This window comes from Falco rusticolus, chromosome 7 (genome assembly GCF_015220075.1).
Source record: "Falco rusticolus isolate bFalRus1 chromosome 7, bFalRus1.pri, whole genome shotgun sequence".
NCBI classification, from domain to species: Eukaryota; Metazoa; Chordata; class Aves; order Falconiformes; family Falconidae; genus Falco; species Falco rusticolus.
This window is the reverse complement of record NC_051193.1, coordinates 41,215,280-41,232,161: the sequence shown is the minus strand read 5'-3', so window position 1 is coordinate 41,232,161 and position 16,882 is coordinate 41,215,280. Positions and strand designations below refer to the sequence as shown.

Below are 16,882 nucleotides of genomic sequence, written 5' to 3'. Positions count from 1 at the left end.
GCTGGTGAAGAGGGTTCCCCTGTTTTTTTAGAAAATACACAAACCCACCACTGCTGAGAAAGAACACTCACACTGGACAGTTCCAGAGACCGGCTACAAAGAGAGACATGTGGTCATTTTTTTTCCTCAGGTTAGTCTTCTGTATAACATGTAACTGAAATGGACCCCAGCAGTACACAAAAGCAGGCTGCCAATTTGCCTTTCATCTAGTGCTAAAGGCGGCATGCTGGTGCCACTGGATGACATTCAGAGCTGAATATCATATAGGGACAGACGACTCAAGGACAAACTAAGGCAGGAAAAGATATTTTTAACCCATCAGGTTGCAGGACTCCTTTCCATTGTGTAAGATGGTTTTGTCATTCCACTTAGCAGTTATAATATCATTCCCATAATGTAGGTGTGAAATACGCAGTCTTCATCCTGTTGATTCCATGTTGCCAGAACACCCCGAGAGGCTGATGGCAGCCTGTGTGGGTAATATCCATAATCCATCAATCACTGAACCATTGCCCAGTAACTACAGGGTGGATTATGAACTGTCAAAAAGCAACCAGCAATGCCCTAGCCAGCAACTAAGCCCCATAGAGCTGCTTGCTCCCCCCCCACCCCAAGTGGGATGGAGGACAGAATCGGAAGAGTAAAAGTGAGAAAACTCATGGACTGAGAGATAAAGACAGTTTAACAAGTAAAGCAAAAGCCATGCATGCAAGCGAAGTAAAATATATTTACCACTTCCCATGGGCAGGCAGGTGTTCAGCCATCTCCAGGGAAGCAGGGCTCTGTCATGTGTAACTGTTCTTTGGGAATACAAATGCCATAACTCTGAAAACGTCCCCCCCCCTCCCTTCTTCTTCCCCCCACTTTATATGCTGAGCATGACATCATATGGTATGGGATGTCCCTTTAGTCAGTTGGGGCCAGCTGCCCCCCCTCCCAGCTTCTAGTGCACCCCCAGCCTGCTCACTGCTGGGGTGCTGTGAGAAGCAGAAAAGGCCTTGGCTCTGGGTAAGCACTGCTCAGTGGTAACAAAAACATCGCTGTGTTATCAGCATTGTTTCCAGCACAAGCCCAAAACATAGCCCCATACTAGCTACTATGAAGAAAATTAACTCTGTCCCAGGCAAAACCAGCACAAGAACCAACCTAGAAGATGCTTCTAATTTTCCATTAACTCTAGCCTCCATTTTAACTTAAATTTTCCATCAGGGAACCCAGATGTACCCATTCCTTCATGCAAGTTTTGCTTCATCTGTCTTCAAGAAATTAATTCTTCGTGTACAAACCTTGATAATTGAATTTTAAATGTAAAAGTTGAGGAAAAGTGAACACAAGATGTATTGTAATCCAAAAGGATTTTGTCATGTGGATGTGGCCTGCTCATGTGTTTGCTTTGTTACTTACTGCTAAACCATGCACAGAAGAGCATTATCTGGCAGATGTTCTTATAAAACACAAACTTCAAAAGCAATACAGTGTAAATAATGAAGATACTAATATTTTTTTTGGACTGCATTGGTGAAGAATTTCACCATCTTCTCAGAAAAGAGCATTAGTATAGATGAAAGCCTGTGCCAGGAGGGAGAACTATGGTAATATATAGCAAGGAGCAGTGGCCCCGTGACCAGGTCAACACATCCGTCCCTCTCAGCAAGCTCCCAAGCATATGGCTCCCGAGCAGGAGCCCCCACCTATGTCAGGTGTCTAAATGTCCCACACGAGGTGTTCAACACCTCTGAACAGGAGCACACTGTACTGGTGGGGAGCTGCAGGTAGGAGTCTGAAGGAAATACTGGAAATGTAACTGCACCTTCTTCCCCTCGGTCTCAAACCAAGGCTCTAGTCCCATGCTTGTCTCACACGGCTGCATAGTCAAGCAGCAAAACAGGGAAGGGCACACTACTGTCTTTTTGAACTCAGCATTAGTAATTTTTTGCTTACTAACCTAGTGACTGGAGCATTTGATCACTTCGTCTGGATACAAGCCCCTCAAGTCTTACAAACTCTTCTACCTGCAATAACCATACCCCAGTCATCCACCTGGCAGAGGAACAGCTCATCTTCAGGATGCAAGAGGCTGATGAGAAAGTGAAGGGAGAAACAATTCCCAGCCTTCCTTCTGACGATCTTCTGCCTAAAAATGGAACAAAATATAAAAACTACTTATGTGAGATGTGTAGATAATTGTGTGTGTTTTCATCTACATGTGAAAGACATAATTTTTGTGTATGTAAATAAACACACACCTATAGTTATTCATGGTCCTGGGGGAAGATCAACTCACATCATGTGTTAATCTAATAACACAGGCACAAGCCTGGGAGATAGGAAACACAGGTTTCCCCTCAAGGGTAATTCAAACAGAAGAAGAAACAAAGGCCCTAGGAACTGTTTTTTAATGTGATACCTGATTGCACAAGATGTGCAAGTGTTATTAGTTCTAGTCATATGAGTAGTGTTTAAGTAGTTGCGCTAAAGATAATCATTATCTTTGCTAAATCAGAACCTGTGGCAATAATTAATGCATTATGATTTGAGTTGAAAAAAAACTGAATAAATGCTAGCTCAAATTAATTGTGATGTTCCGATAACATAACAATGACTTCAAAACACTTTTAAGAGCTTTAAAGAATTGCACATTTACTAGATTTTATTTACATTTGTTTTAAACCAATTTTTGCTAAAAGCTAGTAAAAATGAGATGTTTTCCATCCTGATATGAAATGATGTAAAAATATTGTAAGTTTATTTACCAAGATTTTGATGAAAAACCTGAAAATTACTGTCAAGTGTAAATAAAAGGGAAAAAAACCCAGTATATTAAAAGTAAGGCAATTAAGTAAGTAGATTAGGCTGTAAATACCCAGGCTGAAAGACATTGACTCTTTCAGAGAATCTGTCATCAGAACAGAATATACCCTTAGTTGTCATTATTTTATTTTTAGTTAGATGTATATTATTATTTTATTTTTAGTTAGATGCATATTACCTCCAGCAACCTGTAGTGAGGTAGAAACTTCTCTCTTTCCTGATCTTGAAGAATTATGATGGGTTAGTATCCAGCCTCTCTATAAGCAAACTATCCCATTATCAACTTCAGCAGTATCCAACTAACTAGCCTGAAGAAATTAATGAGATTAGTATTCTGATACTACCTCTCTGTTGTGGTCTAATGCAGATTAAGAGCACAACATCAGCACACGGTACTAATTCACAACACATACAAATTTTTCACAGGACAAACATTCCAAACTTTCACAAACTATTTTTTTTTTCCAAACTGCACTCCTAGAAAAAAAGACAAAATCCTTAAAACTGCCTCAGAAGAAACACAGTGGGCACACACTACGCTCTACTACAGTAAAACAGAGCAGAATATCTATCAAACTCCTCTGCAAGCAGTGGAGTTAATAAAGCCTAGTTTACTAAGGATCTGTGGCTTTCCTCACCACAATAACCACAGCTTTACTCCACACCCTCCAGGATGACTCCAGCCAAGCAGGAGAGCAGGGCTGGGGCAAGGGCTAAGACTACAGCTAGGGCTGCAACCAGACTGGGAGGAGCTGGAGCTGGAGCTGGAGCTGCTGCAGCAGCTTGGGCTCCCTGCCACTAGCTCACTGCCTGCTGCAATCAGCAGAATTTAAAGCATCTGAGTCCTGCCTGCCTTCCCCACAGCAGACACAAACTTGGATTTCACTGATTTTCATAAAGTAGCATAATGGTTTTTCAACCTCCTACCTCTTTGTTAAGCCTGATTGAAATTTGCTAATAAGCTGCAGTGTTATGGAGGGTAGCTAAGAGAAAACAAGTGGCTACAAACATGAAAATTTGATGCTGTTTCCTTTGGAAACCAAGAAGGTTGTTTTATTTTCTTTGCGTGTGAGGTTATATGAGTCACATTTACTCAGTTTTCACAGTTCATGTGACTCCATTTCTCAGTAGCTATCATGAATACTTTCATTATCCTTACATATACTTATAAAAATATTATATATTACCTTTTAATAATTATGTATCTCCATTTATATCATCATTAACTTTTATGTCCTCTCTGGGAAGAGCTTGTAGTAAGTGTGACACTTGGTGTAGTGATTTAGCCATATAAGATGGATGAAGAGTAGGTTTGGTAAATGCTAAAACTGTTTTATAATGTTATATAACCAGAGTCAATGTTCCAGATCACCATATATTTCAGCTGGTATTCTCTGTCATTCATTAATAGGTAACATTGAAGGAGAGAACTTTAAAAATCAATTTCTAAAAGCATAACACTCCTGAATCTAGTTACTTGATAAAACCTACCAAAGAACTGTGATAAAATTGGTTTGAGCAAATATTCAGTTAGCAAATCCAGCACATTAATGTAAATGCACGGGATATAAAAGATGTTTGCTTAGATGAAGTAAGAGTGACTGTGAAGCACTGTGATCTAGAATCCACCTCGGTAAAGCAGACAGGCTATACCTTCATATAGAATCGATCTGGAGCAGAGCAGCTCAGCAGTCCTTCAAACTCAAATTATTGTCTGATTCTGAGTGACAGACTTTGAGCCTTAAGCTAGTGTCCTGCAGAAGCACTTTGGAAAGGGTTTTCCAAGTGTGGACAGTGAATTACAGAACTGGAAAATAATGAAATTATGTGTCTTTGACCCATTGTTCATTGTATGCTTTGGACTGAAAGTCATCTGCTTACCAAAGTAAAGCAGCTGACCTAAGTTTCCACTGCTTTACACTCAGTACAAAACCTACACTTATGGATAGATAGCACTAAGCATTAAATTTGCCTATGCAGAAATATATTTCTAAGATAGAAAGCACCTGTCTATTTTATTAGATTTATTTCAGGCTAGTGCCTGTGTAATGGAAGAAGGACACAACACATAGCTTTTGCAGCCCATAATAGAGAGTCTGTCCACTGCACCTGGGTAAACACAGGTCTTTTCCAACCTTTCCTATTATATTAGCTCACCTCTTCCCTCGATATGAAAAGCCTGAGGTTGGCAGTGCAAGAGATGTTTGAGAGTTCAAAAACTTTTATTCATTCTCCTTGGGCTGGGGCTGAACACTCCCTCCAGAAAGTGCTCTCAGCCCAGTTCTGTTGCACAGGGGAGCACCAGGAGGAGATGCATGAGGAACAAGTTCAAGTTCCTTCACTCTCCATCATCTTCACAGGTTTTAAGCTCAAAAATCAATCTCTTCTTCCCTGTGTCACAAAAAGTGTCTACACTCTACTGAAAGATGCACATAGGGTGGAGGAATCCCCTTACTCTCTCCTGTAAGTTCTTGTTCCCAGACCCTTCCTCACTGCCAGTCCAGCCCCAACCAGATGCCCTGCCTTTGCACCTAAATCCTGCTCTTCCTCACTCCACCAGTGATCTGGGCTCCCAGAGATAAGGATTCCTTAGTAGTGGTTAGTCTTGTGAAATACATAACAGACAAAACATGAAATGGAAAACCAAAATATTGAATATCCACCCAGGAAGCTTATGGTTTGTAAGCTGCATTGTGAATGAAGACATGCCTTTAAAAAATGCCATATTGATCATCTGGAATTTGTCTACATCAGGAACACATGAGGAACAAGTACTGGGCTGTTAGACCTTTGGGATTGCAGGGTCACTCTGCAATGTGCCACTCCACATACACTGTCTGCTGTGTGCAGAACCACCTCTTTTACTGGCTTTGAACCTGGCTCCTACATGCTTCATGTGATGGTCTATAGCTCTGGCATTAGATGTAGTAACGGTGAACATTATCTCCATTCACCCAATCTGTGTCACAAATCTTTTCCTTCTTTATGCCCCCTTAGTTGTCCCTTTTCCAGGCTGAAGATTTGTCACCTCAAACAGGAGGTGTTCCAGACTTTGATTAAGATTACTACATTTTTCTAAAGATTTTCCAGTTCTCATTTATCCTTTCTGTTACTATAGGACCAGAATTAAATGTTCTAATCCATGTGTGGATGATCCAGAGATTTAGACAGTGGCACAGTGTTCCTATGTGATTTGCCTTTTTTTCTTTCCCAGTAATTTCTAATCTTTAATTTATGTCCTTCCCCACTACTAAGCTGATCTGTATGTGGACTACCTACCATAACACCAAACCCTTAATCCTGAGTGACAGCAATCTGTGCAAGTACAGTATTTCACCAGACCTGCAGCTAAAACTTAACAAGATCAAAATCCCCACTGACACTGTAACAGCAAGCTAGAAAGCTACTGTTCTTTTTTGGTTTCAAAATCAGACAGAATTTGCCATGTCCATTCCTTGATTTTACCAGAAGATGGTGGCACAGGGCTCCTTTTCCTATAATCCCCGAACTTGAGGCTCCATACTTGCAGTTCTACCTGCAGAAAGCAGCATAGCAGAATCACACTAAAAGCTCAGGTTCTTACAAGGATCTTACTAATCATAATTGGAATACTGAAACTATAAAGTTTTACTAGCAGAATTTGCCCTACAGACCTTTTTCTCTTTGTGTAAAGGGACCCTTCTTTTGCAAACAACTTTTAGACTGACAAGTTCACCAGAGAATAAAAGTTCTTATTTTGCAATGAAGTTGTCTACACAGAGAAACCTCTTGGCACTAGTGTTCAAGTTTAAATTGATGCCTTACACTATTAATCATTCTGTTGCAGGCATGGCCTTACACAAGCACTAAGAAAATCCCTTATGTAGATATTTTTGAGTTACACTTGAAATTTTCTGCTCTGAAAGCCAGATAGAAAGTCTTAGGGCTAAACTTTGCAAAGGTTTATAATTTGTTATTATTTAGTAGATTAATATTTTTGGCCACACTGAAGAAGCAGAAGGCAGATAAGCAATAAAATGAAATTTATGATATAATTCTTTTGCTCATATACTTTTTCTTAAAAAAGTCTTTGGTGCTGTAAGCTTTTGGGATGTTGAGGATTCTGACAGGTCACCAAGATGGTTTAATGCAACAATTCTCTTCTGTGTTTCAATGAAGGCAAAAGAAGATACTGTGATTTGCCTCTACCCTCTGTGGCTGACAGACAGGTCAGCACAGTCCCATTCCTGTCAATGACTTACATTGACATGCCTCCACAAGACACTTCAGTATCATCTAGACTGTACCTATACAGGCTTCCTATAATGATTGCTGCACCATCTTTCCCACTCTGCCAGCCTAGAAGTGGCTAGAAGTGCTGGAACGTATCTGTTTCTATTTGATGTCTCTTCTCAGTCACCCTTGATGCTACTGTGAATATTTCAAGACTATGACACACAGCGCAATGACAGGCATGGGCATGAGGTAGTAATTTCTGACTGGGGCAACTGAGGCCCAAAAGGTCTTAAAATTTCACCCGTAAGATTTACCAAAGAGGTAGAACTCAGACACAAAAGATAGAAGATATAGGAACAGAAAAGATATTCAAGTTGTACATTCTACTATCCGTTCCTTGAATATGTGAGATATGGTATGACTTTTATGATGGCTAAAGAATCTGCATCTGTGTGAACAGCATACCTAAATGAGGTCTAGACATATGTTCTCTTTGCTTTCATATGCATTTTAAGACCCACTTTTCATTATCTCTTTCATCTCCTCTGTGCACAGATGTTTTCTCTTGCTCTGAGATTCTTTCCTGGCTGCAACCAAAGTTCTTATGATGACTACAGCACTTCTGAATGATCTTACTCTGTGTTGCTTTTTCTTTTCAAACATTTTCCTTCAGCAGAGCATCTTCCATGTGGTCCATTTCCTACATGAGACATAGCAAACAATATAGCAACTTTTCCTTAATAAGGTATTTGCACAAGTCAGGCGAAGTCTTCTGCAGACCTTCTGTAGTATCACATTGCTGTTAACAGAAGTTTTCCAACCACAAAGGATACGTTCTTGTTTAGTAAAGTAATAAATCATAAGTATTCTGTTTCCAGATGGCTTATGGAAAAGAAACTGAGTGCAATAAAAAATAAGAGAAATAAAGACTGATCTGTATAAAACAGGCTAATTCAACTGTAAAAAATTAATCTCCAGGGGTTGGATTGAACTGAAAAGCTACTTTTATCATGGAAATTCTCTTTTGCAAGAAGTCAGCAAAGTCATTTGCAGCAACATCAGCGCTGAGCTGAGTTTGTGTAACCAGGGTATTAGTCATACTCAAGGACATCTACATGAAATGAACGAATTACAGTTTTCTTTAAAACTCTTAGTCTGAGGAAAGCACGATTACCAAGTTATTTAAAAATGTATTCTGTATTATACCTGGGACTGGGAACAAAATAAAGGATATTTCCAGATCAGTCTTTGCTGGCTAACAGTTTGAAGGGAATGGATGATATCATACATGTTATCAGTTTAAATCTAATGAGAGCAGCCCCACATGGGTAAGGGCAGAGGTGCACTACCCAACAGGGAACATTGGATGAATGGATAAGATTCAGAGGATATGTCACAGGACTCATACATAGCCCATGGTGGTCTTCATGCTTTTGAGAATTTGCACTGCTAGCTCCCACTGAGGTGAATATTTAGTTTTCAATGAAACATTCGCATCTAAAAATGTTTGTCTTTCTCTTGCACTTTTTTTCTGCTGGGAAAACTTATGCCTCTGTTTTGAAGACAAGACTTGAATGCTGGATTAGTGAGTAACACTGCTATGAGGTTTTTTTATACCTCCAAAAACTACATAGACTCATGTCAAAGATGAGCTGGGTTATGAGGCACTGACTGCCTTGTAGTTGCCATACAGGTACTCCTGGTTCTCAGAATCCACAGTCAAAATCCACCCTGCCCAGCAACTATCATAATCATTTGGTTTTTAAGAGCTCAGTGATTCTCTGCTTGAAATGAGTGTGAGTACAGGGAAAAAGCCTGCTGCTTTTGTTGTACTGAATCTACTGGAACAATTAGAATAGGGTTGGCTTTACATATGAGTCAATTCCCATGTGCTTGAAATAGTGGCAGTGATCAAGGGCTGAACAGATGACATAGCTGTGGGGAGAGAGCTGGTGTGCCCATTCAAGGCCAAGTTCTTCAGATACCAGGGTTGAGGTATCTGGAGTTAGCTCCCCACTCTCTTCTACTTCCCCAAAACTCCTTTGAACGAAGCATAGCAAACAGATATATTTTTTTTTCCCTGCCAGTTTTCTGTCAGGTCAGTGAATTGAATGGACTCACAGAAGGATTCAGCAAATGTCAGAGCTCATGCAAGGTACCTCCTGGGAGTTTGTTGAGACTAGGGAAGTGTAGATGAGGAATCTCTTCTTTTTATGTCAGTAACCTATGAGATCAGCTCCCCCTTTCTTGTGAAACGGCAGCATAAGACTACTCATCTGTACCTTAACTCTGTACCTGAGAATATGCGGTTACAGCTTTGGGCTTGTAATTTGCCACTCAAATTGCATAGCTGGGAATAAGCAAGTCCAGAGTACTGGCAGCATATGAATAGCAGGGCTTATGTGGGCAGCTGGTGTTTCTGTGATTATCTGATTCCTTTGTGCCTTTTGGCATTGAGTCAGCTCCTTTCTTTACTGATGAAAGGTAAAATGCATTGGACACATGCTGCATTAGCCCTGCAGTCCTACCACTTCACGGTTTGTGATGACATACTACATGGACTCTGCCATGGGGCTAAGCAAACAGAGCTTAACTGATAGAAGCTATCCCGTCAGCAAACAGAGTCCCAGGGGACCATAAACAAGGTCAGACAGAACAAACTTACTGTCTCCCACATGGCTCAGAGGCTGCCATGGGATGTCTGGCCCTCAGGTCCCTGGGACACAGCTAGGCTGCCTTTCAGGGACCCAGCCCAGTGGCTCCATCTTCCTTCACAGGGTTCTCAGCTGAGATACACTCTCTTTAGGTAAGTCGTTTTCCTCAGAGCTTCCTGTAAACATGTCAGGTCAGGGCTAATAGACCCACAGCGAGTCATTTATCTTGGATGTTTTTGATAGGGGGCCATGTGCTCCACTGTGAGCTGTATTAGCCCATTCTGCTGATTGTAACTGCAGTAAGTGAGGTGGACAACACTTAATAGGGCATAAAGAATCTCCAGTTCTCTTTCAGGGCTTAGTTTGGATCCAGCTGTCCCACAGACTGATTGAATGCATGTGTGGGATTAAGCTATCCTAATCAGGTCTGGTTTTGTTGTAGTGGAAGGTTGAAGGGTGTTAATAAAATCACCTACAGATGAATGAAAGACACCATAAAATACATGTGTTTACCACAGATAGAATGAATACCCAGTCCCTAAATGAAAATTTTAGATTATGTCTGTCAGAATCCTTCCTTTCCTTCTCTACCATTTATACAACTAGATAGCATGAAGAGGAATGTTCCCTGTCACACATTAAGACAGACAAAAGCAACAAGACCAAATGATGCAAGGCAGACTAATGCAATTAGATTTTCTTGGAATTAGAACAAAATACCCCCTCTCTCCACAAAAACTTTGCAGAATTATCCAGTTCCTAAAGAACATAATCAGGACTATGCTGAGAGTAGCATCAGCGAGATACGTTCAGTCTCCAGGCTCTACGAATTTCCATACTGTGAACTATAGGCATTTCTGTGTCTTTCACAATTGTTTCCTGTCCTCCCCACATCCTCCCCTTCCAGAGAGATTTGGGACGATCCCTCTTCCCACTCCAGGTCCCTGCCAGAGCTCAGGACAACCTGCTGGTCTAAAGCGTGAAGTTCCTCAACTGAAGGGCAACTGTAGTGATGCCCCACATCTTGGTAGATACCTCCCAAACCCGTGCAGCATTCAAAGGCGTCCTGTTTGATACTTTTGCCAGGAGCAGTCACTCCTCACACTCCAGTGTGAAAACTCCCAGTGCAGCTCTCCTCCTGTAGTTTCTTGCCTCCACTCTCAAAAGCAAAGGCCCGGGAGGTAGATGGGACAGGGAGTTGCTTCATGTGCTATTTCCTAAAGCCTCTGCTCTGTCTTAGCAACGGTGAGATTTTTACTAACATTTCCCTTTAGCAACAGGCTGAGAACCTGTTTTTCTGCACCCCACTCTGATAAAAATCTCACCATGCTGCCTTCTAATCAGTACCAGTACACAAATTTATCAGGGTGGGATCTCACTGGAGCTGCTCCCAGCTCTTGTCAAGTTTGTACAGCCACCACAGAGCAGGCTGCCTCACACCACAGCAAGTTATCATTGATCTCAACTCCGTAAAACCCGCTGCTTTGCACAGAGGCATGGTATTTCCCGGTCCACTGAGTGATGGTATCTTGCCCCAGCAGAAGCAATAGCTCAGGGCTTCCACTGAGCTCTTGCTACTTGGAGCAAAGGGACTCATCCAAGGCAGCAGTCTCCAAGTCCCCCTGAGTCAGAAGCATAGCCCTTTGTACACTAAACCCATGGTGCAAGCACTGATTGGTCTCAATAAACCACCTTTGTGCAGGGTGGACCAAGTTTGGTAAAACAGGTCAGATGGCCAGAGAGGTGTCAAGGGTGGGGAGCTTGTTTGTTGATTTGGGGCTTGCATCACCTTTGCAGCGCTCACAGTGCGTTGCCAGGACCACTGTAGAAATTAGCATTATTTCAGGACCATCATCTTCCCAAAGAGAGGGACTAAACTCCTCTTGCAAAAAGTTTATCCAGGGTCAATACACAATGGCCCGAGTCAAAGCAGTGCAGTGAGAAAGCAGCCTTCAAAGCAGGAGTCAGCCTCTCCTGGAGGCAGCAGCTGTGCAATAAAGGGTTTGCTATAGAGTTCAGCGAGGCTGAGCCCTGAGCCCCAGTGCTCCACTGCAGTGAGAGTGGGTGATCTGCAGGCACACAACAGCAAGGTAGTGTTTATGTATTTCTTGAAAACAGGCTTTACCTAAGCAGGAACATAAGGAGAGAATATAAAGAATAGCCATCTCTATATGAGAAAAGTTGGACTCATTTAACAGCCTTTAGAACATATTTGACGGACATCCTGCTTGTTAATAAGTGACTGAAAGCTTTTGTTGATTTTAAGATATTTATAGAATGATAGCAAGAGGCTGGAGTCAGTCCTTAAGTGATGGATTTAAATGATAATGTTTATTTTATTCATTGGCTATAGCAATAACTCATGGATGAAATTGTCATAGGACAATTCTTTGACAGTTTATTCCTAATATCACTGTCTCAATGTTTTTTGCTGACCTTGTGGACTGCAAAAAGGGACTTACAGTGAGTGCTACAGCAGAATAAGTCTATTGCCTCAGGGATTTTCTCTCTGTCAATGTTTTTTTAAGATGTCCTAGGCAAAGAGTTGGAACATGTGAGAAAGAACAGGTTGGTTGAAGGCAAACCACAGTGGCCTAGGCAGCAAAGAGCTGTGTAAGGAAGAAAGGACACTGCAGGGACCAGCTCAGGTGAATACTGATCATTGTCAGGTCCTGGAGAAGAGGTAATAGAATTGCAAGGGACTTGTTACCTGTTGGGATAAAGCTTTTGGTGAATAACCCGCAATGGAAAGCAGTCTGAACAAAACCACTTAGCAGAGAGAATTCACTTATAAAAATAACAGCAGACTTTAGAAAAAACTGTCTTCCAAGGAAAATTGGGGAAATGTACTAATAACTCAAATTACTGATCTGGGGAAAATATTACATTTTAAAACTGTCAGTTGTTCAGGTTTTGCTACCATTTTTTTGCTTATTAATTTGATATTGAAATTCCTCATTTACTTCTGAATATCCCTCAATCATAGACTAGTTAGTAGCACTAACTAGCCCACAACTGCAAACACGGTACCCATCATAACTCATACCGAATACCAATATGCCAAATAATTCAGCAATTACTTCTCAGTAGGATTGACAATTTTCCCGATGAAAAGTGTGGTGCTGGTTTCTTTGTCAGAAATCAAGATAATGAAAGGCCTGTTGAATTTGATGGTAACAGGAGGATGGAAAACTTTGTTAAGGATTATGGCTGTGCTTCCTGCAGCCTCAGTTCCTGCCTCATCAACTTCCACCAGGGCCTTGTGAATTGCCTGCAGAGAAAAGGAACAAATGCTGTGGTTTATATATGGGACAGCAAGCAGGAGGTGAAGATAAACTCTCTGCTTAGGGAATATTTAGGAAAAGAAAAGAGTGACAAAATCCAGTGGACTGAACTTTCTTGTATGGTAAATCTCCAATAGCCTGCAACAGGAGTGTTTTCCATGTCAGGACTGAATGGGGAGGACCAAAAATAAAAATAGACCCACTGTAAATGCAGCCTCACCAGTGCTGAGTAGAGTAGGATAATGTCCATGCACTACCTGATTTATTTCTTTAAGTGGTTTGGACCTCTGTTAGCAACACTTTCTCTGTTGTTTCAAGGCTAATGGAAGACCGCTGTTTACATGCTAATACAGTGGCAGTATTTGGCAAGTTTGCCTCATGAAATTGTACCTTAAACTGACATGGTGAAATTCTACCACTGCAAACTGGAAGTTTCCTGGAAATTTTGAAGATTATTAAAAAATTAGGTACTAATCAACACAAGTATCATAATATACTCCTCATTTATAATCTACCTGATGCAATCTCATGTAAACTATCATATGCCAGTGTCAAGAAATCATTTAAAATCTTGTCCAGCTTTTCCACGCACTCAATATCCAGCCTTTTATTAAGCAATATTAAAATAATACAAAAGTGGGACAGCAGACCTTCTCTGTAGAAAAGCACAATTACTAAGCAAGCCGCTACCTGTCCTTGTGAGTTTCACTCATAACTTCAGTAGGACAAGGAGGGAAAGAAAGCCTTTAAAAACCCTGGATATATTTGATCAAAGCAACCAGCCACCACCCCCTCACCAGCTCTGCTCACTTACCTGTGAAACCTGAAGATTACAGCTGCCACTAATTCCAGACAGATCAGCATCACTAGAGAATACGTCAGTAATGCCCATTTCCTTGAACAGGTTTTTAACATCGTAAGACCCACTAACAGAAAACTTTGGTAACTGCAGAACTAATCTCCTGTTAAACAAAGCAAATGGAAGAGCAGTGAAGCATTGCAGCCTTGTTTCAGCCAGGAGGCTGAAAGTATGCAATTCAGTGACACCAGAAAGCATTCTTTTGATTGCCAATTTGTTTGATGGTGGCATTCATATTCCCTGAGCAATTTTGATGGCCAGAGAGATGTGTCATCTTCTTGTGCCTACATTCTCTCTTTGGTTTTGGAAAAAGAAACTGATGTCTTCATTGCCAGTCTTTCATCCCACTGCCTCATAGCAGCTAGCAGAGTTTTGTGACTGGAGGGCTACAAAGAGTAAGCAGACCAATTGTAGAAAGGCTAGAAGAAGGGAAAAGGAGGATAAACTCTAAGACATGGTGAAATTAATTATGTTAGCACTATGAAATAAGAGGTATGGTAGCCAAAAGGTAGCCAAGCAAGTCTTGAGGCAGTTGTTACAATGCTGTGTCCCCTTCTGTCAGGTCAGAGAGCCTGCCATTGCTTATCACTTATGCCTTGCTCTGATTCATCTTGGGAATAACTTAAAGCCCTGCTTTATGAAATCAGGGCATTATATTCAGGAGGCAGCAATGTGAAATTAATGGTTTCTTTTAAAAATAGTAAGTAGTAATATAGTAATCCATCTACCTAGAGTTACCTGGTCACAAGTTTGCTATCCCATTTACACACAGTTTCCTTGGAGAGAGCATCTTCCACTTGCTTCATCTTTCCATTATCAGGCAGAATGAACAATGTTCGTGCAGTGCCCTGGTAGGGCAGCTCTATCACCTCACAAGAGAGATCCTGGTCGTAGTAACTTTCATAGTTACCTTCTTGCTGCATCATGTTGACTCTAACTGATGCATTTGTGTTCAGAAAAAAATCGTCCTCATATGTACGCAAAGGATCAAAAGACTTTTGCCAGGCAGCTAATGGGGGAAAAGAGAAGATGTTGCACTCAAGCATATGAAGATCATAAAAATCACTGATATAAATGAGACCAATTTAAATGTAGGATGCTGGAGGTCTGTTTATGGGAGAAGAGGATCACTAAATGACTTCAGTCTCCTGCATAACACACAATAAACATTTTAGCTGTGTGGTAAGTTCAGCATAGTTAGTGTAAGTCATCTTGCTGAAAAACAGCCAGACAAAGGTTGGTGAGGACCAAATGAAAGACTCCTGCTTTTATTGTAGCCATATGTTCCCATCACTTGTGCCTTTTATGTCATTTAAATTCAACCACTTAAACATTCAGCTACAGGATCTTTTATACCTTTCCTGTTAGGCCGCACCCAATGCAAGATGGCTGCAATCAGCTTGGTGAGAAATCTTCAGGAGAATAAAGGATCATAGAATCATAGAATCATTTAGGTTGGAAAAGACCTTTTATAATCATTGGGTCCAACTGTTAACCTAACACTGCCAAGTCCACCATTAAACCATGTCCCTAAACGCCACGACTACACCTCTTTTAAATACCTCCAGGGATGGTAACTCAACCACTTCACTGGGCAGCCTGTTCCAGTGCTTGATGACCCTTTTGATGAAGAAATTTTTCCTAATATCCAATCTAAATCTCCCCTGGTGCAACTTAAGGCTGTTTCCTCTTGGCCTATCGTTTGTTACTCTGGAGAATAGACCAACACCCACCTTGCTACAACCTCCTTTCAGGTAGTTGTAGAGAGCCATCAGGCAGTTGTTGTAAAGAGTGATCCTAACATTCAAGCACGGCTGCAGAAGCGCAAAGCCCTCAAAATGCTTTGTCCCAAGTTTTCATGCAGCGTACCTAAGTAGATCTACCATAATACTGGGGACCCTGGAAGTGGAAGGATGTTAGTCCATTAAGTTTGGCCGGCACATACAGTCAGCATAGGGATCTTGGAAACACCTTTAGTCATTATGCCCTCAGACCAGCAAGACTGCACACAGTGGGTCCCTGTCTATGAGGCAGTCCACCAGAGTGGGACTTCTCTGTCCACAGCTTTCAGGCAAACTGTGCCAAAATCAAGCAATCACTATTTCTCAGCAATCAGATACTCTGCTTTTGGCCAGATCTAATCTTTACTTTGACAGTCCTCCACAGTTTAGCTCTTTCCTAAAGAGTCACTCTGCTAATAAATAAACAAGAGTCATCTACAATTTTCGGTTTGCATCCAAATAATCTACTGGAATATTACATTAAATATCTTACCCTTAAAATAAATGTAGTTAACAAGAACCAGTGCAGTACTTGGATCAAGATGACCAATTAATTCAGGAATTTTCCCCTTGGTTTTCTCCTTTACATATGTATTGATTTGCTTCTTAGCTTCTTGTGGTTTATGGAAATTGCTAGAAAAAAAATCTGCATCATAAAATTGTTTGGTATTTTGTAAAAATGTCTCCTGTGGTTCATACCCGATAGCTGTAAAAAGGGCATTCCCTATATTTAATGTGATGTTAGCATCAGTACAATTCAGCACTGCTAAAACTTTATGGAAACTTTCATGTATAGCATGGATGCGAGTCTCAGTCAGATTGTCAAAGCCCAGTCCTTCAAAAATCTGAGAAAGGGTGGTTGACTTAGCACCAAGAGCCAGTATGGCAAAGGCAGTGGAGATGCTCATGGGAGAAAAGAAAACATTTTTATCAGCTTCTTTTGATATAACCTGCTTGTAAAATCTAAATACAAAATCTGCGTAGTTAGTGCCTTGCTTGTCACAGTAATGCGCTAATAAACTTTCTCTTCCAGTGCGCAGATTAGTATTTTTGACTTCATGGCAAATGTCTTCATGGTGGCAATGGGTTACAGCACAAAGAACAGCAAGGAGTAAACACAGGCACAGGAGATACTTCATCTTCTTTTCAAATTATTCTGTCACAAAATAAACAGTCATTAGATGAGCAGATGGTAATGATGAGCTTGGTAGTAAGAAATAATGAATAGTTTGTTAGCATAAATAGTACACAGTGCAACTGTAATGATCTAATGTACAT

General features: G+C 41.0%; 1 protein-coding gene across 1 annotated transcript in view; it reads right to left on the bottom strand.

The window, feature by feature from the left end:
- Positions 1–10,362: 10,362 nt before the first annotated feature.
- LOC119150876 (serpin A3-5-like) overlaps positions 10,363–16,882 on the bottom strand; it is a 30,225-nt gene continuing 23,705 nt past the window's right edge. Inside the window, exons 5-8 of the mRNA XM_037393968.1 lie at positions 16,098–16,755; positions 14,562–14,832; positions 13,779–13,926; positions 10,363–12,951 (exon numbers count right to left, since the gene is read on the bottom strand). Of these exons, the coding sequence (XP_037249865.1) occupies positions 12,757–12,951; positions 13,779–13,926; positions 14,562–14,832; positions 16,098–16,755 (1,272 nt within the window). The 3' untranslated portion in view covers positions 10,363–12,756. The remainder of the gene's footprint in view (positions 12,952–13,778; positions 13,927–14,561; positions 14,833–16,097; positions 16,756–16,882) is intronic.